Source organism: Coregonus lavaretus (genome assembly GCF_964263955.1).
Source record: "Coregonus lavaretus genome assembly, contig: HAP1_SCAFFOLD_754, whole genome shotgun sequence".
Taxonomy (NCBI): domain Eukaryota; kingdom Metazoa; phylum Chordata; class Actinopteri; order Salmoniformes; family Salmonidae; genus Coregonus; species Coregonus lavaretus.
The window spans coordinates 219,652-246,740 of record NW_028161992.1 but is presented as its reverse complement, the minus strand read 5'-3'; the positions used below and the strand labels follow the sequence as shown (position 1 = coordinate 246,740).

The 27,089-nt window shown below is 42.7% G+C and overlaps 2 protein-coding genes across 2 annotated transcripts; both read right to left on the bottom strand.

The window, feature by feature from the left end:
- Positions 1 to 904: 904 nt before the first annotated feature.
- On the bottom strand, positions 905 to 1,547 carry LOC311119770 (E3 ubiquitin/ISG15 ligase TRIM25-like; the record flags this gene model as incomplete). The annotated part of the gene is made up of 1 exon (XM_084194426.1): positions 905 to 1,547. A coding segment is annotated over exon 1 (597 nt), but the record flags the coding sequence as incomplete, so codon positions are not given.
- A 6,443-nt stretch (positions 1,548 to 7,990) lies between these two features.
- On the bottom strand, positions 7,991 to 21,901 carry LOC311119765 (tripartite motif-containing protein 16-like; the record flags this gene model as incomplete). The annotated part of the gene is made up of 6 exons (XM_084194421.1): positions 7,991 to 9,428; positions 9,665 to 9,715; positions 9,850 to 10,009; positions 10,102 to 10,335; positions 20,784 to 20,879; positions 21,305 to 21,901. 6 exons carry the CDS (start codon positions 21,899 to 21,901, stop codon positions 8,917 to 8,919), a joined length of 1,650 nt encoding a protein of 549 aa, XP_084050547.1. The 3' UTR covers positions 7,991 to 8,916.
- Positions 21,902 to 27,089: the final 5,188 nt, after the last annotated feature.

Sequence of the window (27,089 nt, the reverse complement as noted above, 5' to 3'; positions counted from 1 at the left end):
ACATATATGTTTCCCATGCCAATAAAGCCCTTTGAATTAAATTGAGAGAGAGAGCTCCATTTTAATGTATAGGGGACTTGAGTCTTTCATGGTTACTCAAGGTTATGTGATGAGGTAACCCCTCTTGCGACTTCAAAATCAGTGTCAGCCTAATGGGGAATGTCCTCTTGGTGAAACAGTCAAGATGTTGGTTTCTCTCCTCAGTAGACCCGGGTTCATATCCCGCCGGTTACATTAAGCAGTCTATTCTCTGAAAGGGGTCCAGACAGCCTGTTCCCAACAGTGGGATTGGATAGGGGCCTCTCTCTCTCTGACTGGAGGAGAGAAGTGAAATGGTGTGTCTCCTCTGGTCAACAATACTCACCTTGAGAGACTCCACAGCCTGTTGGAGCTCCTTCAGGTCCTTCTCTCTCTCCTGGAATCTCTGCTGGACTTTCTGCTGACTCATCCCCAGCTGCCTCTGTGGAGAATCACTCTTCAATGAGCTATCAAGCTTTATTTGTCCAGTAGATCAATAGTATAGTAATGGGACATAGGGCCCATAGAAGATAGGGATTAATATGTTGAGGAAGTGTCTGTGTGAAATTATATTATTATATTGTTATGTGAATGATTATAGTTTTAACAGTGCACAAAACAGGGGGAGCTGATTGGGTGTTTGATAACGAATGATAATGGTGTTTGATAACGAATGATAATGGTGTTTGATAATGGTGTTTGACTTTAGAAAATGGTGATACATTTGGAGAATCTGGGTTAACATATCTATATAATCAAGGTTTATGTTCATATCTGTTCTGCCGTGGATAATTTGAATGATCTCATATTCAAACAGCCTTAGTTCCTACTGTATCTTTAATTCTTTGTTTATCAGACAGTCACCAACAAGTAGTTCTGGTCTTACCTGTTTCTCAGTCCTCTCTGCTGCAGCTGACACTGTATCATGGCCTTTATGTTCATCCATTGTACACAGATAACAGATACACTGCTGATCGGTACGACAGAAAACCTCCAGCAGTTTGTCATGATGAGAGCAGATCTTCTCCTGTAGTTGTGCGGTGGCTTTGACCAGCTTGTGTTTCTTGAAACCAGGAAATTCATAGTGAGGTTGGAGGTGAGTCTCACAGTAAGAGGCCAGACACACCAAACAGGACATGAGGGCTTTCTGCTTTCTGGTCCCAGTGCAGAAATCACACGCCACATCTCCAGGTCCAGCATAGCACAGAGCAGGAGGGGGAGCAGCCTGGAGTCCTGTCTTCTTCAGTTTCTCCACCAACTCAGCCAACATGTTATTTTTCCTCAGATTAGGCCTTGGAGTGAAGGTCTCTCTGCACTGAGGACAGCTATAGACACCTTTCAGAACATCCTGATCCCAGCAGTCCTCAATACAGCTTCTACAGTAACTGTGTCCACAGGCAGTAGTGACCGGCTCCTTCAGTAGATCCAGACAGACAGAACAACAGAACTGGTCCTGGTCCAGCAGAACTCCCTGCTGAGCCATTTGGACGGTTGTTCACTCTCACACAGACAGACGACACAGAGACTCAGATCAGTTTCGTTTCCTCAGAATAGAGTTTGTGGAGGGGAGGGACTTCCTGGTTCTGCCAGAGGGGTGGGGTTAAAAGGAGGGAGGGAAGGGTTAGAAGAAGGGAGGAAGAGAGAGAGGAACTGCATGCAACAGGAAGAGGGAGACAAATAGTTTTGTTCCTAGGTTACAGTCCTTAACATGGAACAAATGAAATAATGAATCTTAAAATGTGAGTTGTTAGAATATATAAAGGATAACAGTTTCTATGAAGAACATATGTATAATTATTTTAATGACCTTTATAATGCCTTATAATACGCTAATGTGTTCTACTTAAGCAATAAGGCCTGAGGAGGTGTGGTATATGGCCAATATACAATACCACAGCTAAGGGCTGTTCTTAGGCACAACGCAACGCGGATTGAGAATGATGTAACACTTTCAAAAATCCAATCAAATTATTGGTCGCATACACATATTTAGCAGATGTTATTGCAGGTGTAGCGAAATGCTTGTGTTCCTGGCTCCAACAGGGCAGTAATAACGATCAATACACACATCTAAAAAGTAAAGGAATGGAATTAAGAAATATATAAATATTAGGACGAGCAATGTAGGAGTCTGGAGTGTAAATATATTTATAAACTGGGTAGTTCAAGCCCTGAATGCTGATTGGCCGACAGCCGTGGTATATCAGACCGTATACAAAACATTTATTTTACTGCTCTAATTACGTTGGTACGTTAATAGCAATAAGGCAGTTTTAGAACACCTACTCATTCAAGGGTTTTTCTTTATTTGGACTATTTTATACATTGTAGAATAACAGTGAAGACATCAAAACTATGAAATAACACATATCGAATCATGTAGTAACCAAATAAGTGTTAGACAAATCAAAATATATTTTATATATTTGAGATTCTTCAAATAGCCACCCTTTGCCTTGATGATAGATTTGCACACTCTTGGCATTCTCTCAACCAGCTTCATGAGGTAGTCACCTGGAATTCATTTCAAATAACAGGTGTTCCTTCTTAAAAGTTAATTTGTGGAATTTCTTTCCTTCTTAATGCGTTTGAGCCAATCAGTTGTGTTGTGACAAGGGAGGGGTGGTATACAGAAGATAGCCCTATTTGGTAAAAGACCAAGTCCATATTATGGCAAGAAGAGCTCAAATAAGCAAAGAGCAACGACAGTCCATCATTACTTTAAAACATGGTCAGTCAATACGGAACATTTCAAGAACTTTGAAAGTTTCTTCAAGTGCAGTCGCAAAAACCATCAAGCGCTATGATGAAACTGGCTCTCATGAGGACCGCCATAGGAAAGGAAGACCCAGAGTTACCTCTGCTGCAGAGGATAAGTTCATTAGAGTTAACTGCACCTCAGATTGCAGCCCAAATAAATGCTTCACAGAGTTCAAGTAACAGACACATCCCAACATCAACTGTTCAGAGGAGAATCAGGCCTTCATGGTTAAATTGCTGCAAAGAAATCACCACTAAAGGACACCAATAAGAAGAAGAGACTTGCTTGGGCCAAGAAACACAAGCAATGGACATTAGACCGGTGGAAATCTGTCCTTTGGTCTGATGAGTCCAAATTTGATATTTTGGGTTCCAACCGCAGTGTCTTTGTGAGACACAGAGTAGGTGAACGGATGATATCCACATGTGTGGTTCCCACCGTAAAGCATGGAGTAGATGGTGTGATGGTGTGGGGGTACTTTACTTATGACACTGTCTGGGATTTCTTTAGAATTCAAGGCACACTTAACCAGCATGGCTACCACAGCATTCTGCAGCGATACGCCATCCCATCTGGTTTGGTCTTAGTGGGACTATCATTTGTTTTTCAACAGGACAATGACCCAACACACCTCCAGGCTGTGTAAGGGCTATTTGACCAAGAAGGAGAGTGATGGAGTGCTGCATCAGATGACCTGTCCTCCACAATCACCCGACCTCAACCCAATTGAGATGGTTTGTGATGAGTTGGACCGCAGAGTGAAGGAAAAGCAGCCAACAAGTGCTCAGCATATGTGGGAACTCCTTCAAGACTGTTGGAAAAACATTCCTCATGAAGCGGTTTGAGAGAATGCCAAGAGTGTGCAAAGCTGTCAAGGCAAAGGGTGGCTACTTTGAAGAATCTAAAATCTAAAATATATTTTGATTTGATTGAACACTTTTACTACATGATTCCATGTGTTATTTCATAGTTTAGATGTCTTCACTATTATTCTACAATGTAGAAAATAGTCAAATAAAGGAAAACCCTTGAATGAGTAGGTGTTCTAAAACGTTTGACCAGTAGTGAAGGTATCCAAACTTTTGACTGGTACTGTATACAGGCTCTGACTGTCTGCTCTATATCAGCATTCATCTTGGACCAGAATAACAGTTTAAATGTGTCTTACCTGTAAGGAGACCTAGACCAGTTTAAATGTGGACAAATGAGCCCCAGAGTGTGAACATTAATGCTAGTGTGATGATGATGCTGTCAGTCCAGCATAGTGTGGTGAGTTTCAGAGTTGGTCATTAGTCCTCATAGGGGATGGTTTCATTCTATGGAGTAGCAGTGGTCTTCATGACATTGTGCATGTTTTAGATCAAATCCATTGCGGTGAACTGCACAGACTCACTAATCTAGAAAATCCACTTGCATCTCAAATATTGACTCACTAAGTGGTCCAGATCAGTGATTCTGTGCCTCTCCTTGATCAGACTGATCCCCTCCAACACACTGATGCCTGTTTCTCACTACAGAGCTGAGTCAAGCAGGGCCAAACTGGGCTGGCTAACACTACAGAGCTGAGTCAAGCAGGGCCAAACTGGGCTGGCTAACACTACAGAGCTGAGTCAAGCAGGGCCAAACTGGGCTGGCTAACACTACAGAGCTGAGTCAAGCAGGGCCAAACTGGGCTGGCTAACACTACAGAGCTGAGTCAAGCAGGGCCAAACTGGGCTGGCTAACACTACAGAGCTGAGCCAAGCAGGGCCAAACTGGGCTGGCTAACACTACAGAGCTGAGTCAAGCCAAGCAGGGCCAAACTGGGCTGGCTAACGCTACAGAGCTGAGTCAAGCAGGGCCAAACTGGGCTGGCTAACACTACAGAGCTGAGTCAAGCCAAGCAGGGTCAAACTGGGCTGGCTAACACTACAGAGCTGAGTCAAGCAGGGCCAAACTGGGCTGGCTAACACTACAGAGCTGAGTCAAGCCAAGTTCTGGAACCATCCTTGAAAGGACAATGTGTAAAGAAAATATCCCAGCCAGTCCAGTCCAGTTGTGGTCAGCTCTGTTGTGTGAATCTTGTTTCTCCATACCTCAAAATGCCATCTTTCTAGATGGTGCCATTTTCAAATAAAATAAAATAAAATGTAATTACATTTGTCACATGCGCCGAATACAACAGGTGTAGACCTTACCGTGAAATGCTTACTTACAAACCCTTAACCAACAATGCTGTTCAAGAAATACAGTTCAGAAATTAAACTAAATTTAAAAATCAAATCAAATCAAAAAGTAACACAATAAAATGACATAACAATAATGAGGCTATATACAGGGGGTCATTCTTGAGGTGGAGTAGCTCTGCCAGTCAATGTGTGGGGGAACAGGTTAGTTGAGGTCATTTGTAAAGTGACTATGCATAGATAAACAGCAAGTAGCAGCAGGGGGGGGGGGGGGGTCAATGTAAATAGTCCGGGTGGCCATTTCATTAATTCTTCCCCCATTCGTTTGGAATTGAGACCTGCAGTCACCTTGATTTAAGACCACTTTTGAGAAGTGTTCCACAGGCAGTAAATCTATTGTAGAATAAATGGAACCTGGATCCATTTCATTCTATTAACATGGCTTGTGTGTGTTATAGCAGTGATGGGGTTAAACTGATATTAAAATGACAACTCCATAGGTGGGTATCAGGTCAGGGGAGTTCATCTCTGCTCCCAGCATCCCTGGGACAGTACTGATCAACATAGCTGACCTGATCCAGAGGTGGACCAGTGATGTTTTCCTCTCAGTGGTGAGACTTGTCCTTCCATTTGACACATTGTTAACTCATAAGATCATACAAGATGTTACAGGCTTATTGCACGTGGAAACAGACCTGTGTTCAAATACTATTTAAAATAATTTTGATTGAGTTTTCCTGTTCCAACGGAACAAATAGAAAAGTCCTAAAAGTATAAGCTAACCCCGCCCACCTGGAAGATTAAAGGAAATGCTCAAAGTCTTTGTAATATTTCAAATAGTATTTGAATCCAGGGTCGTATTCATTAGGGAACACTGTAGCAAAACATTTTGCAACAGAAAACGTAAACAAACGTTTATTTTCAGTTAGTCCCTCCCTGTTTTATTTAATTTTCTTCAGTTTGGTGCCTAGTGAATAAGACTCAGGTCTCTATGGAAACATCAATGTAAATTCACCTTAGGTTTTTACTCCTCACTTTCCCTTTCAGGTCTATAGGGTTTTGCTGCCCCCTGCTGGAGACTGGAGCACAAGGCAGTCCCTGGCTTTCTTTGGGCAGCTGGAGGATGAGGCCCTCCTCACCTGTTGTGACGGGTCCAACAAATATCCCCTGGTGAAGGCAGGGTCCTATCTCATCCAACGCTTCAATGACTCTTATGGGAGGCAGTGAGCATTTCCCATGTTAAGCTATGGAATTAATTGTACAGCATTGGATTGATGTTGGCATGGGGTAGAGGGAGTTTACATATACCAGTCATTTCCTTTTAAATCCATGAAGGGAAGAGGACAAGTTCACACTTAGAAAGGAGATAATAGTTCCACACCTCATGTGTCCTGATAACTACAGGAATGGAACCATATTGAGGTTGGCTGCTTTCTATACGGTTTGATGGGAGAGAGAGAGAGAGAGAGAGAGAGAGAGAGAGAGAGAGAGAGAGAGAGAGAGAGAGAGAGAGAGAGAGAGAGAGAGAGAGAGAGAGAGAGAGAGAGAGAGAGAGAGAGAGAGAGAGAGAGAGAGAGAGAGAGAGAGAGAGAGAGGCAGAGAGAGAGAGAGAGACAGAGACAGAGACAGAGACAGAGACAGAGACAGAGAGAGAGAGAGAGAGAGAGAGAGAGAGAGAGAGGCAGAGAGAGAGAGAGAGAGAGAGAGAGAGAGAGAGAGAGAGAGAGAGAGAGAGAGAGAGAGAGAGGCAGAGAGAGAGAGAGAGAGAGAGAGAGAGAGAGAGGCAGAAAAGAGAGGCAGAGAGAGAGAGAGAGAGAGAGAGAGAGAGAGAGAGAGAGAGAGAGAGACAGGACATCAGGTAAAGTTCTGGAGATGAGGGAATATGTGTGCAGAAAGAAACCCTCCAGTATGGTTAACCCCAGTTAGGCCCAGTATGGACTATCAATACAAGTGACCATTTAGAATGTGACCCAGTTCAATGGGTCTTAACAGAACGGAGGGATGTCAGCCATGAAGTTGTCTAAACACAACTGGAATATAATTTGTTTGTGATTCATTGTTAATGGATTTTCCATTAGGAACACAGGGGGAAAACCTAACACAACAACACACATAACACACAACCAATAAAAACAAAGGGGGAGGAAACCACTAAAGTCATTACCATATTGTCATTTTCTAACGACAGGGAGAAAACATGTAAAATCTAGAAGACTACTTTAGTTCTGGTCAGAAGAAGCCTAGTGCACTACGTAGGGAACAGGGAGAGATTTGGGACAGAGACAGTAACTCCTGTATGGAAATCTTCATTCTAATGACAGTGAGCAAATCTCCAATCTCCATCCTATTCCCTATGTAGTGCACTACTTTAGATCTGGTCAGAAGTAGCCTAGTGCACTAGCTAGGGAACAGGGTGTCATTTGGGCCAGAGTCAGTAACTCCCCTGGGTATGAATTGTCTCTCTATCTTATCTGTCTTCTATATGATGTTCTCCTCTCCTCCTCTCTTCTCTCCTCTATTCACTCTATTCTATCATCCACACCACATGCCAGCTTCAACACAATCCATTTACAAGTTAAAGACACACCTTGGAATAAATAGCAAAGGAAAACTACTACTAGATGGATTTTTTATTTCCCATCACCATGAATCATATTTAATAACTGAACAGTAGCAGACCTAACTTCATCTGTTCCTGACTCCGGGTAGTGGATTAAAAAGACCATCAATCTCCAATGATATTAAAGTACAATTCTGAACATTACTGATATACTGAGTGGTAAGTCAAGATATCTGATGTTTTTATTGTTTGGTTAATAGCACCACCTGCTGGACAGGTTTAATGTTGCTTGACTGAGCAGTATGGGAGAATAAAATATGCCAAATTTAGGGCCGGTTTCCCGGACATCTCCATTGAACATGCTTTTTAGTCTAGGACTAGGCTTCATCTGTGTCCGGGAAACCGGCCCATATAGTTCAATTAGCAAGTAAGTAACACTACCTGTTCCATGATACTGAGGAAAATGACATTGAGACAGAGAACCAATTGAGAAAACATTTCAATGGTTCTGAATGACAACCAACATACATTAACAGCATACATCATGATTAATGTGAATATATAAGATTAAAACATTGCACTTAAAAAAATATGAATGCATTGAATTGTAATTCATAACATCTTCTGAAGATCAAATCAATCAAATCATTGTTCATAAAAACAGAGCAGAATGAATCATCACATCTGGGGACCATCACCACCAGCATGACTAGTATATATGTGGACCCTACTACAGTTTAACCAGCTCAGCTATAGACTACACCAGCATGACTAGTATCTATGTGGACCCTACTACAGTTTAACCAGCTCAGCTATAGACTACACCAGCATGACTAGTATCTATGTGGACCCTACTACAGTTTAACCAGCTCAGCTACAGACTACACCAGCATGACTAGTATCTATGTGGACCCTACTACAGTTTAACCAGCTCAGCTATAGACTACACCAGCATGACTAGTATCTATGTGGACCCTGCTACAGTTTAACCAGCTCAGCTATAGACTACACCAGCATGACTAGTATCTATGTGGACCCTACTACAGTTTAACCAGCTCAGCTATAGACTACACCAGCATGACTAGTATCTATGTGGACCCTACTACAGTTTAACCAGCTCAGCTATAGACTACACCAGCATGACTAGTATCTATGTGGACCCTACTACAGTTTAACCAGCTCAGCTATAGACTACACCAGCATGACTAGTATCTATGTGGACCCTACTACAGTTTAACCAGCTCAGCTATAGACTACACCAGCATGACTAGTATCTATGTGGACCCTACTACAGTTTAACCAGCTCAGCTATAGACTACACCAGCATGACTAGTATCTATGTGGACCCTACTACAGTTTAACCAGCTCAGCTATAGACTACACCAGCATGACTAGTATCTATGTGGACCCTACTACAGTTTAACCAGCTCAGCAGTACCATAGACCCTAAACCCAGGATAGAGGGGCTGAGTGAATGTGGTCTGGACTCTGTGGAGGAGGGTCATTGTGTCAGAGACACTGTAGAAGGACAGAGTACCTGCCTTGTGATCCAGGTCCACTCCTACTCTGGAGGACTGAGGGCCTGATACTTTAGTCCTAACATTATTGTGTCTGAAACAATAACCACCAATATAACACAGTAAACTCCAGGACTTGTCATTGAATCCAAATCCACCACCTGTCCCTGTTCTGCTGATGTCTTTATATGAGACTGCTGTCTCAACACCCCCCCCACTCCACTCCACCTCCCAGTAACAGCGTCCAGACAGACCCTCTCTACACAGAACCTGACAGTAGTATGTGAATCTGTCTGGATGAACAGGATATGGTTGGTCTTGGCCTGTATAGGTCACCTTTCTGTTCCCTTCAGACAGAGAGAGGTGTGTGCCTGCTGTGTTTGGGTCCAGTGTGAGCTGACAGGAATCTGGGAGAAGAGCAGAGCAGAGACCAATGAGGGGAGTTAGAACAATAAGTGAAGTCAGATACTGTATCTACCCTGTCTTTGATTAGAGCACAGCAGAGATCAAATCAGAGAAATATGAGGAGTCAGATAGATACCCAGTCTTTGATTAGATCTACTATTGCTATATATTTCTAGAGGGATTGTTAGGAGTGTCAGTAAAAAGAGACTGTTAGTTACTTCAGAATAAAGAGACTCACATTGTAAGAACTGTTCTCTGGTCTTGGGCTCTGGAGGCAGTACAACATCCACTATATTCACTACAGACACACAAACACATTCACAGAGAGAGGGAATGTTATCATCATACCATATTCCACATGTATATGACTAGTAGGGAACTTTCAATGGTCTAAAGTTGATGTTCTTATTATTTTCAACACACCTGTAGTGGAGATCTTGGTCCATTCTCCTTTAAGGACGTCTTCTAGTTTCTCTCTCAGTTCAGACACAGTCTTACTCACATCTCCAAAGTACTGAAGAGGACGGACAACGATGCTGGGTAAGTCTGAAGATACACTGGTACCGGAGAGAGACTGATAACTCTGGAGAGAGAGAGAGAGAGAGGGAGAGAGAGCAGAACCAAATGATTGAGAGTTTTAGTTTCATATCACATGTATCAAGGCAGTTGAGTTACCTGGAGGAAATGGATGTGATCCTCTGTGTGTGAGAGCTGCTCCAGCTCAGTGCTTCTCTTCCTCAGCTCAGCTATCTCCTGCTCCAGTTGCTCCAGGAGTCCTTCAGCTTGACTCACTTGAGCCTTCTCTTGGGCTCTGATCAGCTCCTTCACCTCAGAGCGCCTTCTCTCAATGGAGCGGATCAGCTCAGTAAAGATCTTATCACTGTCCACCACTGCTGCCTGTGCAGAGCGCTGTTAAGAGAGAGAGAGAGAGACTTGTCTTACTTTAATGAGCCATCCTCATTACACGAACACCCCCACTCCTAAAAGCACATTGCGTGCCACCACAACCTCCACACAATCACATTATCCAGTACCCAACACCACAGTACAATACACCAACCAGCACCACATTCCAACCGTCCATCCAACCCCTCCTCTCCAGCCGTACAGACAGCCCCCCTGAGCCCCCATACCTCCTGAAACATCTCCACACTGTTGATCATTTTGTACAACTCAAACTCAACCCTAAGGCGTCAACAGTAATGGCATTACCCTGGCAACACAGAAAAAACATGATGAACAGTCTGTCATTGCAGAAAACGGAAACCCCTCCCCAACTCCCAGGTCAACCCGAGCCAACCAGCTATTGGTGTCCAGGGCTCCATGTAATACCCTCCACTGGACGACCCCTGACCTTTCCAGCACTGGGAGCTTATAGAGCACCCTCCACCTATACCCTGCCATGCTCTCAGCCCCCACAACCCCCTGCCACTGATGCCCCTTCACTCCCACTAAGCTCAGAGTGTTAAAAGTCAGTAAGTCCTCCAGACTCTCCTGCCAGTCCCCAGTCTCTGCTGTCCCTTGCAGTGGTGGAAACGGTGGTGGCCCCTCCTCAGGCTGCTCCAGCCCTCAGTACTGCAGCATAGAAATCAGAGACCCCTGCTGTATTGAGTCTCTCCTGCCGCATGATGAAGAGCTGCTGATCCAGCCCCAAACCACCAGCCCTCCTCAACAGAGCACATGCTGGTTCCCTCCAGCCCACCTCCGTACGGTACAGTATCCTCTGTGCTGCTGAGTCAGAACGCTGCCACCCTGACCAGAAAAAAATTCACTAACTTGCGCTGCAGGTCCACAAGCAGACCACCGGGGGCGTTGAGAATGGCCAATTTAAGCCATAGAGAGGATGCCACCAAGTTGTTGATGATCAGCACCGTCCCTCTGTATGCCACTTGGGAGATGAGCCACCTCCACTTCGTCAGCCTCGACACCACCGCTTGTGACACTCCTTCCCAGTTCTTCCTATCCCAACCCTCAAACTATTCTCCAGGGCCTGTAGGTTCTGCTCATCCCTAACCAACACAGACGTCATCAGCGTATGCTGACACTGCTATGCCTGTCCCCAACCCTATGCCTGGCTCCCACACTCCCTGTAGCCTCCTGCGTAGCAGGCCCAGAAAGGGCTCAATACCAAGAGTGTATAGCTGCCCTGACAGAGGGCATCCCTGGTGAATGCCCCTCCCTACCCAGACTGGCCTACTGAGCCCTCCCCACACCTTGACCATACATGAAGCCCCAGCATACGACCGCGACATTACGTGGTCCTCTGTAGCTCAGCTGGTAGAGCACGGCGCTTGTAACGCCTGGGTAGTGGGTTCAATCCCCGGGACCACCCATACACAAAAATATATGCACGCATGACTGTAAGTCACTTTGGATAAAAGCGTCTGCTAAATGACATTATTATTATTATTATTATTATTATCCTGTTCTCAGGTTCTGCTCACAGACCATTTTTACATGTGGGTGGTCCCGGGGATCGAACCCACTACCCTGGCATTACAAGCGCCATGCTCTACCAATTGAGCTACAGAGGACCACAGAGTTCTGCCCTTTATAAATCAGAGTACAACTCCACAGCCTCATCTCCCCCACAACAGAAGTTACCCACCCATCAGTCTCCCTCATCTCCCCACAACAGAAGTTACCCACCCATCAGGCTCCCTCATCTCCCCACAACAGAAGTTACCCACCCATCAGGCTCCCTCCTCTCCCCACAACAGAAGTTACCCACCCATCAGGCTCCCTCATCTCCCCCACAACAGAAGTTACCCACCCATCAGGCTCCCTCTTCTCCCCACAACAGAAGTTACCCACCCATCAGGCTCCCTCATCTCCCCCACAACAGAAGTTACCCACCCATCAGGCTCCCTCATCTCCCCACAACAGAAGTTACCCACCCATCAGGCTCCCTCCTCTCCCCACAACAGAAGTTACCCACCCATCAGGCTCCCTCATCTCCCCACAACAGAAGTTACCCACCCATCAGGCTCCCTCATCTCCCCACAACAGAAGTTACCCACCCATCAGGCTCCCTCATCTCCCCACAACAGAAGTTAACCACCCATCAGGCTCCCTCATCTCCCCACAACAGAAGTTACCCACCCATCAGGCTCCCTCATCTCCCCACAACAGAAGTTACCCACCCATCAGGCTCCCTCATCTCCCCACAACAGAAGTTACCCACCCATCAGGCTCCCTCATCTCCCCACAACAGAAGTTACCCACCCATCAGGCTCCCTCATCTCCCCACAACAGAAGTTACCCACCCATCAGGCTCCCTCATCTCCCCCACAACAGAAGTTACCCACCCATCAGGCTCCCTCATCTCCCCCACAACAGAAGTTACCCCCCATCAGGCTCCCTCATCTCCCCACAACAGAAGTTACCCACCCATCAGGCTGCCTCATCTCCCCCACAACAGAAGTTACTCCCCCTTCTGCTGTCCCCACCTCTCCCAAAAGCCTTGGAAGTTTGAGCAAAAAGTGACATCTTGGAAGAGCTTGACATGGAATTTCCAATAGGACACCTTTTCTTTTTTTTTTTTTTTTTGTCATTTAGCAGACGCTCTTATCCAGAGCGACTTACAGTTAGTGAATACATATATATATATATATATATATTTATTTTTTTATACTGGCCCCCCGTGGGAAGCGAACCCACAACCCTGGCGTTGCAAACGCCATGCTCTATCAACTGAGCTACATCCCTGCCGGCCATTCCCTCCCCTACCCTGGGCCAATTGTGCGCCGCCCATGAGTCTCCCGGTCACGGATTCGAATCAGGATCTAGTGGCACAGTTAGAACTGTGATGCAGTGCCTTAGACCACTGGGACACTCAGGAGACCCACCTGCCTGGGCCCTGGTGAAACAGAGAACTGAGCCCTGTACTAGGTGCAGACACATTTTGGAAAGCAAAGACAAGGTCATTGATTTTGGCTCTAACCACTAACAACCTACCCTTACACACCTCTTTTGCTACCCCTGCACTAAGATTTGTGCCATGGCTCAGCACCTGCGCCCCCTTCCACCAGAACCCCAATACACTTCATTAATCACATCACTGTGTGTCTCTTGCAAAAAAATCACGTTTAAATGTTTTTGGCCGAAAATCACCACAATCAGAAACCAGTAGAGAAGCCCATAAAGCCGCCATGCCAGAAAAAACCATCCATTTAAGCAGATTCTGAAGACATGCCCTTAAGAACCCATGACCCATTTTCTCAGCCTATACCGCTTCCTGGGTGAGAGGACACTAAACCCCTCATTCTTCATCTTGTGTTGTACTGACCTTACAAACCTTCCAGGATCAATCAAATAAGACTCCAGCAGAACCTTCATTTTCCCCTTTAGTCTCCATCAGGAACCTAGAAAGTTCTCTCACCGTATATACTGGGCCCTCAGCCTGACTGGCTGTCAGCTCTGGATCCAATGAGCCGTCTGAAAACGAGACCGCCTTGTCCTCCGCTCCCGCAGACTCACCTTCCCCCTCTTCCTCCTCCTCCATTGGCACGGTACCGTCCTCCTCCTTCCCAGTCTCTGCCCCCCTGCACTTCCCCCATGATCAGTGCCTCTTCCCCAATGACAGGCAATATTTCCTGGAATGAGCCCACCAAGCCTTCGCCTACCGGAGTCTCCGTTACTACAGAAACCTGCCTCAGCTCATGTAGCCCAGCTGCAACCCTCCCCACCACCGCTTTCTCCACGGCCTGCGCACCACCACTTGGCCATGCACTACTCTCCTCCTTCCTGGTACCACCACCACTTGACCCTGCTCTACTCTCCTCCCTCCTGGTACCACCACCACTTGACCCTGCTCAACTCTCCTCCTTCCTGGTACCACCACCACTTGACCCTGCTCTACTCTCCTCCCTCCTGGTACCACCACCACTTGACCCTGCTCTACTCTCCTCCCTCCTGGTACCACCACCACTTGACCCTGCTCTACTCTCCTCCCTCCTGGTACCACCACCACTTGACCCTGCTCTACTCTCCTCCTTCCTGGTACCACCACCACTTGACCCTGCTCTACTCTCCTCCTTCCTGATACCACCACCACTTGACCCTGCTCTACTCTCCTCCTTCCTGGTACCACCACCACCACTTGACCCTGCTCTACTCTCCTCCCTCCTGGTACCACCACCACTTGACCCTGCTCTACTCTCCTCCCTCCTGGTACCACCACCACCACTTGACCCTGCTCTACTCTCCTCCTTCCTGGTACCACCACCACTTGACCCTGCTCTACTCTCCTCCTTCCTGGTACCACCACCACTTGACCCTGCTCTACTCTCCTCCTTCCTGGTACCACCACCACTTGACCCTGCTCTACTCTCCTCCTTCCTGGTACCACCACCACTTGACCCTGCTCTACTCTCCTCCCTCCTGGTACCACCACCACTTGACCCTGCTCTACTCTCCTCCCTCCTGGTACCACCACCACTTGACCCTGCTCTACTCTCCTCCTTCCTGGTACCACCACCACTTGACCCTGCTCTACTCTCCTCCCTCCTGGTACCACCACCACTTGACCCTGCTCTACTCTCCTCCCTCCTGGTACCACCACCACTTGACCCTGCTCTACTCTCCTCCCTCCTGGTACCACCACCACTTGACCCTGCTCTACTCTCCTCCCTCCTGGTACCACCACCACTTGACAACTTTCATGTTTTGAAATTATACTTCATTACTATAATGATTATCAATAAGCCTAAACATTAATTCAGTCACCTCTGGTCGACAAAAACGTATTTTCCTAGTACATTAATTGTCAAATTCATCAACCAGCATCGAGCACTCTGCCTTCTCAGGCAAGCGAGGGGCATGTTGAGGTAAATATGCTAACCGCCAAGGTTGCATTATGTCATTTATTGGTGGGCTGGAAGATGCAGTGTTTTTTCTTTTCTATTCAGAGGCTATTTACTCCCAATATGAGATCATTTTCTATAGAAGGTTTTTATAATGCATGTTTACTAGGGTTGAGGTTAGCCCATCTGAGTAGGGATTATTTGGGTTCAATACCTGTCCTACCTATCAATCATATTGCTGCTTGTAGTCTATAACTGATGATCCCCACACTAGAAACACCCAAAACTATCTGTGCTAGCAAACCCTGTGTTCCACCCCTCCCCTGTGTAACCTTGAGGTTTGTTAAGAAACAAACACTTGTCTATGAAAAGAGACATGTTTAACGGATTCCGCTTGGCACCCAGCCGAGAGCACACGGAAACCACTTGCAAATTTACCAAAACTAACCAACTACTTGGGGTCTGTTCGGAAGCAATAAACGGAGGCAGATTAGCCACCACAACTCTTATCGAAAGAGGCGACATCTGCACCAACACACCCCTCACAACAAGACAAACCTTTTTCATTAACACAACCACCGCCTTGTTCATTCTGGATGCAGAGTCCAGATGTTCCGCTCCAACCTGTTCGCCGACCATGACCAAAACTTCCTCCACACCTTTCTCCGGAAGGCACCCGAAGCGACAGCGTTTCTTCTCCACTCGGTTGAGGCCATCACGCCGCCCTAACAAACTACCCCTACTCCCCCCTCAACTCTAAACGATAAACAGTGGAAACCAATAAACAAACCCTCCACCATCAGAAAATACATTCAGAAAATACGCAAGAACCAAAAGAAAAAAGAATAGTAGCCATCCTCAAGAAACACAAATCTCTCACACAACCAACTTCTTCTTCTATGATATAATGGCGGTCCACAAACCAACGTTAAAGGTGCATGCCGCCACCTACTGTGCTGGAGTGTGTGGTCAATCACGGTTTCCAACATTTCTAAATCCTCCTACCTAACTCAGTACTTCTGAGAAAATAAAGAAGAGCCCTACTAACTTCTAATAGACCCTCCCCCATCCCCAAAATCCCTTCCAAACCCCCCCAACCCCGTCCAACCTCAATGACCCTACACTTCAATCTTTCCCTCTCTTCAACATACTTACAACAATATAACAACACATGCTCCACCGTTTCATCGACCGTACCTTCCAGACACAAACCATTCCCATGCTTGCCAACCAGATGTAATGACGAGTTCAATGTACAATGTTCTAAGCACAATCGAGAAAACACCACCTCTTCCTTCCTAATCTGACCTTTGAATCTTGGTCCACCGACATTTCCCCCAACTGGACTATAATATAAATCCATTATACTTTGTGATACAAAATGGGAAAAGGGGAAATTATAATAATACAAAAAACACCCTTCCAACTAACCCTACACTCATTAAATACCCACTACCCCATTCCACTACTTTGACCCTATCTGCTCCTGCACCATGCCAACGGCCTGGGAGGACGGGACACCACCACTCAACACACCCTGTAACTCCTCTGAAGTCTAATCTTGTATGCCCAAATACTTCTCTGCAGCTGCCACCACAACATCTATTTTCTGTGATTTACGTTCCATTTGTGCGGTACAGTTGATAACCATTGCTATGAACGCTAAGAAGCTAACTTTACTAAAGCATATATCACTCGTTGGCCTATCCCTCTGTGCTGGCACAGATCTACTACTCACAGGGATCCTCAGGGATCCTCTCAGGATCTCTCACCCTTGACCCATCCTCCTCTACTTCCTTCACTGTCTCAGCATACGACACCTTCTGCACTACTCTGACTCTAGCCACCTCAACCTGCCTCTCTCGCACCAGACACTTCCGATCCCCTTCAACATGGGCATCCCAATAGTTCACACACAACTTTATCCACCGAAACTACACAATCCTCTATCCCATGCCCTCCTGCACACTTCCCACATCTTGGATCTCCCTCCTACAAACTGCTGCAACATGACCATAAACGTTGCACCTGAATCAGCACAGTGGATTCGCCACAAAAGCTCTAACAGGATAACTGATATATCCTACCATGACTTTCTCTGACTGACAGTGACTCCTCTGTTTCACCACGCTCAACACCAGGTCTGCACCAAACGGCGGGCATCACAAACACCAGGAATCTTCAACATGAATTGCTCAACCTCCACACTTAACGCTACCCCAGAAATCACTCCTTTTAATGGTGCCCTGTTCCTAAGAGCAAAGCAAGAAACAGATCTTGACCCAAGTTGCGTGACACGGAGCGCCCACTCCCTCTGATCAGAAGAAACACCAACAAATATCACAAGTCCACTACAGGTTACCTTCACTGATTCAACTGCACCCAACTCCTTTCCCACCCACCCTGAAACCACAAATGGATCTGCCAAAAGGAATGGATCCACTTTCTCCTACAATGTAACTCCTACTGGACCAGATTCTTCTTTATCATGTCCATTGATGCCAGGCTCTGGTTCTGAGCTCTTCACCACACCTTCTACCTCACTTAACTCTCCCTCATTCATTTCCATTTCACCTCCAGAACTCGGTCTGGCTTACGGCTCACTCTGTTTGCACTTGAATTATAACATTTGAAATGTCTATTCCTTTAAAACTTTTGTGAGTGAAATGATTGTTTATTTCACTTTTGTTTATTATCTATTTCACTTGCTTTGGCAATGTAAACATATGTTTCCCATGCCAATAAAGCCCTTTGAATTGAATTGAATTGAGAAAGAGAGCGAGCGAGAGAGTGCCTTGCAAAAGTATTCATCCCCCTTGGCGTTGTTCCTATTTTGTTGCATTACAACATGTAACTTAAATTGATTTTTATTTGGATTTCATGAAATGGACATACACAAAATAGTCCAAATTGGTGAAGTGAAATGACAAAAATAACTTGTTTCAAAAAAATTCAAAAACATTAATAACGGAAAAGTGGTGCGTGCATATGTATTCACCCCCTTTGCTATGAAGCCCCAAAATAAGATCTGGTGCAACCAATTACCTTCAGAAGTCACATAATTAGTTAAATAAAGTCCACCTGTGTGCAATCTAAGTGTCACATGATCTGTCACATGATCTCAGTATATATACAGTGGGGGAAAAAAGTATTTAGTCAGCCACCAATTGTGCAAGTTCTCCCACTTAAAAAGATGAGAGAGGCCTGTAATTTTCATCATAGGTACACGTCAACTATGACAGACAAATTGAGAAAAAAAATCCAGAAAATCACATTGTAGGATTTTTTATGACTTTATTTGCAAATTATGGTGGAAAATAAGTATTTGGTCACCTACAAACAAGCAAGATTTCTGGCTCTAACAGACCTGTAACTTCTTCTTTAAGAGGCTCCTCTGTCCTCCACTCGTTACCTGTATTAATGGCACCTGTTTGAACTTGTTATCAGTATAAAAGACACCTGTCCACAACCTCAAACAGTCACACTCCAAACTCCACTATGGCCAAGACCAAAGAGCTGTCAAAGGACACCAGAAACAAAATTGTAGACCTGCACCAGGCTGGGAAGACTGAATCTGCAATAGGTAAGCAGCTTGGTTTGAAGAAATCAACTGTGGAAGCAATTATTAGGAAATGGAAGACATACAAGACCACTGATAATCTCCCTCGATCTGGGGCTCCACGCAAGATCTCACCCCGTGGGGTCAAAATGATCACAAGAACGGTGAGCAAAAATCCCAGAACCACACAGGGGGACCTAGTGAATGACCTGCAGAGAGCTGGGACCAAAGTAACAAAGCCTACAATCAGTAACACACTACGCCAGGGACTCAAATCCTGCAGTGCCAGACGTGTCCCCCTGCTTAAGCCAGTACATGTCCAGGCCCGTCTGAAGTTTGCTAGAGTGCATTTGGATGATCCAGAAGAGGATTGGGAGAATGTCATATGGTCAGATGAAACCAAAATAGAACTTTTTGGTAAAAACTCAACTCGTCGTGTTTGGAGGACAAAGAATGCTGAGTTGCATCCAAAGAACACCATACCTACTGTGAAGCATGGGGTGGAAACATCATGCTTTGGGGCTGTTTTTCTGCAAAGGGACCAGGACGACTGATCCGTGTAAAGGAAAGAATGAATGGGGCCATGTATCGTGAGATTTTGAGTGAAAACCTCCTTCCATCAGCAAGGGCATTGAAGATGAAACGTGGCTGGGTCTTTCAGCATGACAATGATCCCAAACACACCGCCCGGGCAACGAAGGAGTGGCTTCGTAAGAAGCATTTCAAGGTCCTGGAGTGTCCTAGCCAGTCTCCAGATCTCAACCCCATAGAAGATCTTTGGAGGGAGTTGAAAGTCCGTGTTGCCCAGCGACAGCCCCAAAACATCACTGCTCTAGAGGAGATCTGCATGGAGGAATGGGCCAAAATACCAGCAACAGTGTGTGAAAACCTTGTGAAGACTTACAGAAAACGTTTGACCTGTGTCATTGCCAACAAAGGGTATATAACAAAGTATTGAGAAACTTTTGTTATTGACCAAATACTTATTTTCCACCATAATCTTGCAAATAAATTCATTAAAAATCCTACAATGTGATTTTCTGGATTTTTTTTCTCTCATTTTGTCTGTCATAGTTGACGTGTACCTATGATGAAAATTACAGGCCTCTCTCATCTTTTTAAGTGGGAGAACTTGCACAATTGGTGGCTGACTAAATACTTTTTCCCCCACTGTACACCTGTTCTGAAAGGCCCAAGAGTCTGCAACACCACTAAGCAAGGGGCACCATCAAGCAAGCGGCACCATGAAGACCAAGGAGCTCTCCAAACAGGTCAGGGACAATGTTGTGGAGAAGTACAGATCAGGGTTGGGTTATAAAAAAATATCAGAAACTTTCAACATCCCACGGAGCACCATTAAATTCATTATTAAAAAATTGAAAGAATATGGCACCACAACAAACCTGCCAAGAGAGGCCGCCCACCAAAACTCATGGACCAGGCAAGGAGGGCATTAATCAGAGAGGCAACAAAGAGACCAAAGATAACCCTGAAGGAGCAGTTATGCATGTGACTAGTAATGCACGCTCAAGTGTTGTGTTTTTTTGTCTTATTTCTTGTTTGTTTCACACAAAAAAAATATTTTGCATCTTCAAAGTGTTAGGCATGTTGTGTGAATCAAATGATACAAACCCCCCAAAAAATCCATTTTAATTCCAGGTTGTAAGGCAAGAAAATAGGAAAAATGCCAAGGGGGAGAATACTTTCGCAAGCCGCTGTATGTATAGGGGACATGAGTCAGTCATGGTTACTTAAAGTTATGTGATGAGGTAGCCCTGCCTGCAACTTCAAAATCAGTGTCGGCCCACGGCCCAATGGGGAATGTGCTCTTGGTGTAATGATCAAGACCCAGGTTCATATCCCATCAGTTACATTAAGCAGTCTATTCTCTGAAAGGGGTCCAGACATAGTGGGATCAGTGGGATTGGAGAGGGGTCCTATCTCTCTCTCTGACTGGAGGAGACAGGTAAAATCCTCTGGTCAACAATACTCACCTTGAGAGACTTCACAGCTTTTTGGAGCTCCTTCAGGTCCTTCTCTCTCTCCTGGAATCTCTGCTGGACCTTCTGCTGACTCATCCCCAGCTGCCTCTGTGGAGAATCACTCTTCAATGAGCTATCAAGCTTTATTTGTCCAATAGATCAATAGTATAGTAATGGGACATAGGGCCCATAGAGAGGAAGGTCTAAAATCTTGAGGTAGTCCCTTTACCATATGACATTTTCTATGTTGCTATGTTAATGATTATAGTTTTTATGGTAGGTGTACATGTATCAAGGGGTTGAAACTCAACTTTGGACTCATAACAGGGCATTCAGAATGATAATAGTGTTTGACTTTAGAAAATGGTGATACATTTGGAGCAAACTCAATATACACCAAAGTTTGTGTTCATATTTCTTCTGCTGTGGATATATTTCATTTGAATTATCTCATATTCAAACAGCCTCAGATCCTACTGTATCTTTAATTCTTTGTTTATCAGACAGTCACCAACAAGTAGTTCTGGTCTTACCTGTTTCTCAGTCCTCTCTGCTGCAGCTGACACTGTATCATGGCCTTTATGTTCATCCATTGTACACAGATAACAGATACACTGCTGATCGGTACGACAGTAAACCTCCAGCAGTTTGTCATGATGAGAGCAGATCTTCTCCTGTAGTTGTGCGGTGGCTTTGACCAGCTTGTGCTTCTTCAAAGCAGGAAATTCATAGTGAGGTTGGAGGTGAATCTCACAGTAAGAGGCCAGACACGCCAGACAGGACATGAGGGCTTTCTGCTTTCTGGTCCCAGTGCAGAAATCACACGCCACATCTCCAGGTCCAGCATAGCACAGAGCAGGAGGGGGAGCAGCCTGGAGTCCTGTCTTCTTCAGTTTCTCCACCAACTCAGCCAACATGTTATTTTTCCTCAGATTAGGCCTTGGAGTGAAGGTCTCTCTGCACTGAGGACAGCTATAGACCCCTTTCAGAACATCCTGATCCCAGCAGCCCTCAATACAGCTCCTACAGTAACTGTGTCCACAGGGGATGGTGACCGGCTCCTTCAGTAGATCCAGACAGACAGAACAACAGAACTGGTCCTGGTCCAGTAGATCTCCGTGCTGAGCCATTTGGACGGTTGTTCACTCTCACACAGACAGACGACACAGAGACTCAGATCAGTTTCGTTTCCTCAGAAGAGAGTTTGTGGCAGGGGGATGGACTTCCTGGTTCTGCCAGAGGGGTGGGGTTAGAGGGAGGGAGGGAGGGAGGGGTTAGAGGGAGAGAGAGAGAGAGAGAGAGAACTGTACGCAATGTTAATAGAGACAAAGATTTGTGTTCCTAGGTTAGGGCCCTTAATATGGAATAAATTAAATAGAGTGGTTAGAATATGTAAAGGGTAACAGTTTCTATGAAGTACATATGTATAATGCTTTTAATGAATTGTGTAATGCCTTAAACTCATGTGCTATGACACTAACTATAAGAAATGAATACCGTATGTATTGACTGATCATTGAGAATGATGTAACACTTTACATTACAGTGTGTTTATTGGTGTGTAATTATTCCTGTTATTCCAGTGGTGTAAAAGTACTGTGATGCCTCATTCTTCCACTGTACTAGCAGCAGTAACCCTAGCCAGTAATAAGGCTACTGGAATGGAAAGTGTTACAGGAAATATAAAGGAAGGATTTATACATGTCATCTATGATATACTGTATGTAATGATATGTCTATGTCTTCTATATGGTGTTCTATACTGTATGTAATGATATGTCTATGTCTTCTAGATGGTGTTCTATACTGTATGTAATGATATGTCTATGTCTTCTATATGGTGTTCTATACTGTATGTAATGATATGTCTATGTCTTCTAGATGGTGTTCTATACTGTATGTAATGATATGTCTATGTCTTCTAGATGGTGTTCTATACTGTATGTAATGATATGTCTATGTCTTCTATATGGTGTTCTATACTGTATGTAATGATATGTCTATGTCTTCTATATGGTGTTCTATACTGTATGTAATGATATGTCTATGTCTTCTATATGGTGTTCTATACTGTATGTAATGATATGTCTATGTCTTCTATATGGTGTTCTATACTCTATGTAATGATATGTCTATGTCTTCTATATGGTGTTCTATACTGTATGTAATGATATGTCTATGTCTTCTATATGGTGTTCTATACTGTATGTAATGATATGTCTATGTCTTCTAGATTGTGTTCTATACTGTATGTAATGATATGTCTATGTCTTCTAGATGGTGTTCTATACTGTATGTAATGATATGTCTATGTCTTCTAGATGGTGTTCTATACTGTATGTAATGATATGTCTATGTCTTCTATATGGTGTTCTATACTCTATGTAATGATATGTCTATGTCTTCTATATGGTGTTCTATACTGTATGTAATGATATGTCTATGTCTTCTATATGGTGTTCTATACTGTATGTAATGATATGTCTATGTCTTCTAGATGGTGTTCTATACTGTATGTAATGATATGTCTATGTCTTCTATATGGTGTTCTATACTGTATGTAATGATATGTCTATGTCTTCTAGATGGTGTTCTATACTGTATGTAATGATATGTCTATGTCTTCTAGATGGTGTTCTATACTGTATGTAATGATATGTCTATGTCTTCTATATGGTGTTCTATACTGTATGTAATGATATGTCTATGTCTTCTATATGGTGTTCTATACTGTATGTAATGATATGTCTATGTCTTCTATATGGTGTTCTATACTGTATGTAATGATATGTCTATGTCTTCTATATGGTGTTCTATACTCTATGTAATGATATGTCTATGTCTTCTATATGGTGTTCTATACTGTATGTAATGATATGTCTATGTCTTCTATATGGTGTTCTATACTGTATGTAATGATATGTCTATGTCTTCTATATGGTGTTCTATACTGTATGTAATGATATGTCTATGTCTTCTATATGGTGTTCTATACTGTATGTAATGATATGTCTATGTCTTCTATATGGTGTTCTATACTGTATGTAATGATATGTCTATGTCTTCTATATGGTGTTCTATACTGTATGTAATGATATGTCTATGTCTTCTATATGGTGTTCTATACTGTATGTAATGATATGTCTATGTCTTCTATATGGTGTTCTATACTGTATGTAATGATATGTCTATGTCTTCTATATGGTGTTCTATACTGTATGTAATGATATGTCTATGTCTTCTATATGGTGTTCTATACTGTATGTAATGATATGTCTATGTCTTCTATATGGTGTTCTATACTGTATGTAATGATATGTCTATGTCTTCTATATGGTGTTCTATACTGTATGTAATGATATGTCTATGTCTTCTATATGGTGTTCTATACTGTATGTAATGATATGTCTATGTCTTCTATATGGTGTTCTATACTGTATGTAATGATATGTCTATGTCTTCTATGTGGTGTTCTATACTGTATGTAATGATATGTCTATGTCTTCTATATGGTGTTATATACTGTATGTAATGATATGTCTATGTCTTCTAGATGGTATTCTATACTGTATGTAATGATATGTCTATGTCTTCTAGATGGTGTTCTATACTGTATGTAATGATATGTCTATGTCTTCTAGATGGTGTTCTATACTGTATGTAAAGATATGTCTATGTCTTCTATATGGTTTCTATACTGTATGTAATGATATGTCTATGTCTTCTAGATGGTGTTCTATACTGTATGTAATGATATGTCTATGTCTTCTATATGGTGTTCTATACTGTATGTAATGATATGTCTATGTCTTCTATATGGTGTTCTATACTGTATGTAATGATATGTCTATGTCTTCTAGATGGTGTTCTATACTGTATGTAATGATATGTCTATGTCTTCAATATGGTGTTCTATACTGTATGTAATGATATGTCTATGTCTTCTATATGGTGTTCTATACTGTATGTAATGATATGTCTATGTCTTCTATATGGTATTCTATACTGTATGTAATGATATGTCTATGTCTTCTATATGGTGTTCTATACTGTATGTAATGATATGTCTATGTCTTCTAGATGGTGTTCTATACTGTATGTAATGATATGTCTATGTCTTCTAGATGGTGTTCTATACTGTATGTAATGATATGTCTATGTCTTCTATATGGTGTTCTATACTGTATGTAATGATATGTCTATGTCTTCTATATGGTGTTCTATACTGTATGTAATGATATGTCTATGTCTTCTATATGGTGTTCTATACTGTATGTAATGATATGTCTATGTCTTCTATATGGTGTTCTATACTGTATGTAATGATATGTCTATGTCTTCTATATGGTGTTCTATACTGTATGTAATGATATGTCTATGTCTTCTATATGGTGTTCTATACTGTATGTAATGATATGTCTATGTCTTCTATATGGTGTTCTATACTGTATGTAATGATATGTCTATGTCTTCTATATGGTGTTCTATACTGTATGTAATGATATGTCTATGTCTTCTATATGGTGTTCTATACTGTATGTAATGATATGTCTATGTCTTCTATATGGTGTTCTATACTGTATGTAATGATATGTCTATGTCTTCTATATGGTGTTCTATACTGTATGTAATGATATGTCTATGTCTTCTATATGGTGTTCTATACTGTATGTAATGATATGTCTATGTCTTCTAGATGGTGTTCTATACTGTATGTAATGATATGTCTATGTCTTCTAGATGGTGTTCTATACTGTATGTAATGATATGTCTATGTCTTCTATATGGTGTTCTATACTGTATGTAATGATATGTCTATGTCTTCTATATGGTATTCTATACTGTATGTAATGATATGTCTATGTCTTCTATATGGTGTTCTATACTGTATGTAATGATATGTCTATGTCTTCTAGATGGTGTTCTATACTGTATGTAATGATATGTCTATGTCTTCTAGATGGTGTTCTATACTGTATGTAATGATATGTCTATGTCTTCTATATGGTGTTCTATACTGTATGTAATGATATGTCTATGTCTTCTATATGGTGTTCTATACTGTATGTAATGATATGTCTATGTCTTCTATATGGTGTTCTATACTGTATGTAATGATATGTCTATGTCTTCTATATGGTGTTCTATACTGTATGTAATGATATGTCTATGTCTTCTATATGGTGTTCTATACTGTATGTAATGATATGTCTATGTCTTCTATATGGTGTTCTATACTGTATGTAATGATATGTCTATGTCTTCTATATGGTGTTCTATACTGTATGTAATGATATGTCTATGTCTTCTAGATGGTGTTCTATACTGTATGTAATGATATGTCTATGTCTTCAATATGGTGTTCTATACTGTATGTAATGATATGTCTATGTCTTCTAGATGGTGTTCTATACTGTATGTAATGATATGTCTATGTCTTCTATATGGTGTTCTATACTGTATGTAATGATATGTCTATGTCTTCTAGATGGTGTTCTATACTGTATGTAATGATATGTCTATGTCTTCTAGATGGTGTTCTATACTGTATGTAATGATATGTCTATGTCTTCTATATGGTGTTCTATACTGTATGTAATGATATGTCTATGTCTTCTATATGGTGTTCTATACTGTATGTAATGATATGTCTATGTCTTCTATATGGTGTTCTATACTGTATGTAATGATATGTCTATGTCTTCTATATGGTGTTCTATACTCTATGTAATGATATGTCTATGTCTTCTATATGGTGTTCTATACTGTATGTAATGATATGTCTATGTCTTCTATATGGTGTTCTATACTGTATGTAATGATATGTCTATGTCTTCTATATGGTGTTCTATACTGTATGTAATGATATGTCTATGTCTTCTATATGGTGTTCTATACTGTATGTAATGATATGTCTATGTCTTCTATATGGTGTTCTATACTGTATGTAATGATATGTCTATGTCTTCTATATGGTGTTCTATACTGTATGTAATGATATGTCTATGTCTTCTATATGGTGTTCTATACTGTATGTAATGATATGTCTATGTCTTCTATATGGTGTTCTATACTGTATGTAATGATATGTCTATGTCTTCTATATGGTGTTCTATACTGTATGTAATGATATGTCTATGTCTTCTATATGGTGTTCTATACTGTATGTAATGATATGTCTATGTCTTCTATATGGTGTTCTATACTGTATGTAATGATATGTCTATGTCTTCTATATGGTGTTCTATACTGTATGTAATGATATGTCTATGTCTTCTATATGGTGTTCTATACTGTATGTAATGATATGTCTATGTC